Source organism: Nicotiana tomentosiformis, chromosome 11, assembly GCF_000390325.3.
Source record: "Nicotiana tomentosiformis chromosome 11, ASM39032v3, whole genome shotgun sequence".
NCBI lineage: Eukaryota > Viridiplantae > Streptophyta > Magnoliopsida > Solanales > Solanaceae > Nicotiana > Nicotiana tomentosiformis.
The window spans coordinates 48,372,895-48,374,435 of NC_090822.1; the positions used below are offsets into that span (position 1 = coordinate 48,372,895).

At 48.0% G+C, this 1,541-nt stretch overlaps 1 protein-coding gene across 1 annotated transcript; it reads right to left on the reverse strand.

Annotated features, from left to right (window-relative positions):
* Positions 1 to 356: 356 nt before the first annotated feature.
* Positions 357 to 1,205, reverse strand: LOC138901402 (uncharacterized). The gene is made up of 2 exons (XM_070189163.1): positions 951 to 1,205; positions 357 to 686 (listed from the first exon to the last, which is right to left on the reverse strand). Exons 1-2 carry the CDS (start codon positions 1,203 to 1,205, stop codon positions 357 to 359), a joined length of 585 nt encoding a protein of 194 aa, XP_070045264.1.
* Positions 1,206 to 1,541: the final 336 nt, after the last annotated feature.

Consider the following 1,541-nt stretch of genomic DNA (forward strand, 5'->3'; position numbering starts at 1 on the left):
AGTGCCTCAGCCTCATTTTCCGTGACTCGGACCAAATGGTAGATGCACCCCTTGCTGATCATCTTCGCGGCCTAAAGGTAAGAAATAAACCTAATATTTGGCATATCATCATCCCCCTTCCACTCAATGGCTGGTTCGTCTGGAAACTCAAACCTGACGATTCTAGTTCGTCTATCAAGCTTGGCGAAATACGAATAAAGCCAGTTTATCCCTATTATAACATCAAAATCAACCCCAATTCAATGAGATCGGCCATGGTGTCTCGACCATTTCACAGTGACAACACAATCCCTATAAACCCGCATGACCACGATAGACTCACCAACTGGAGTAGATACAGAGAACGGCTCATGAACCTATTCCGATTTTATCCCAAATTCCATAGCAACATAAGGAGTGACATATGACAAAGTGGAATCAGGATCTATAAGAGCATATACGTCATGAGATTGGACAGTCAATATAGCTGTGACAACATCTGGAGAAGCCTCTGAACTCTGGCGACCCCTTATAGCATAGAACCTGTTGGGTCCTCCCAAACTCTGTGCACCACCCCTAGCTGCACCACGCCCTGAGGGTGCTGGAGTACCTCGGGCTAGAGGAGGTGTTATAGAAGTGGTGGCTGCTGAACTGTCTAGCTGCGCCATACCCCTACCATCGCTCTGATAGGACGAAGGGCAATTCCTCTGAATATGACACCTAAGACCAAACTCATAGCATATAGGATGGTCCATATAGCAGACTCCTGAGTGCATCTTTGCACACATAAGGCATGTGGGCCTCTACTGCGGTTGGAACCTCCCACCCGACTGACCCTGCTGATAAGATCACATGTTGCCCTCACTAGGCCTGAAGTGATTCCACTACTGCTGAGCTAGAATTGATGGTCGTGCACCGACTGAAGACTTAGCAAATGACTAGATCGGTCCAGGTGACCCTCCCCTAAATACTATCCTTCCACCACTACCCCCACTGGAAGAACCACCCAAGTTGCCCGTAAGCCGGGGCTTCTTGTTACCATCTCGCTCCTTCCTGGCCTTCAATTTCTGGGTCTCTATGGCTTGAGAAAATACCACCATCTTCCCATAGTCCATGTCAGAAGTCAAGGTAGTTATAGCGGCCTCGTTGATAACCAAAGAGATAAGGCATTGCACGAACCAGCGCAGACTAGCTTCCATAGTGGGCAACATGTTAACAACATACATGGACAGATGTGCGAACCTCATATGGTAATCCCACACACTCATACTACCTTGTCATAAGTTCCCAAACTCGGTGGCACAGGCTGCCCTAGCCTCAGCAGGCAATAGGTAATCAATGAAGGCATCTACAAACTCCATCCACTTTGCTGTAGGGCTACCTACCTAACGGGACTCCGTCCATAGCTCAAACCATGAATACTCCACCTCCTTAAGATGATAGGATGCCAATTCCACCGCTTCTATTTTTGTAGCATGCATAACGCGAAAAGTCTTGTGCATCTCATCAATAAAGTCCCGAGGGTCCGCCTCGAGCTTAGTACCCGTGAATACTGGAGGATC

Excerpts from the sequence above, each read along its gene's own strand:
- LOC138901402 (XM_070189163.1), bottom strand. The coding sequence starts at position 1,205 with ATGTATGTTGTTAACATGTTGCCCACTATGGAAGCTAGTCTGCGCTGG. Across the intron at positions 687-950 it reads GGGGTAGTGGTGGAAGGATA|AGGAATTGCCCTTCGTCCTA; the intron begins GTATTTAGGGGA and ends TGTCATATTCAG.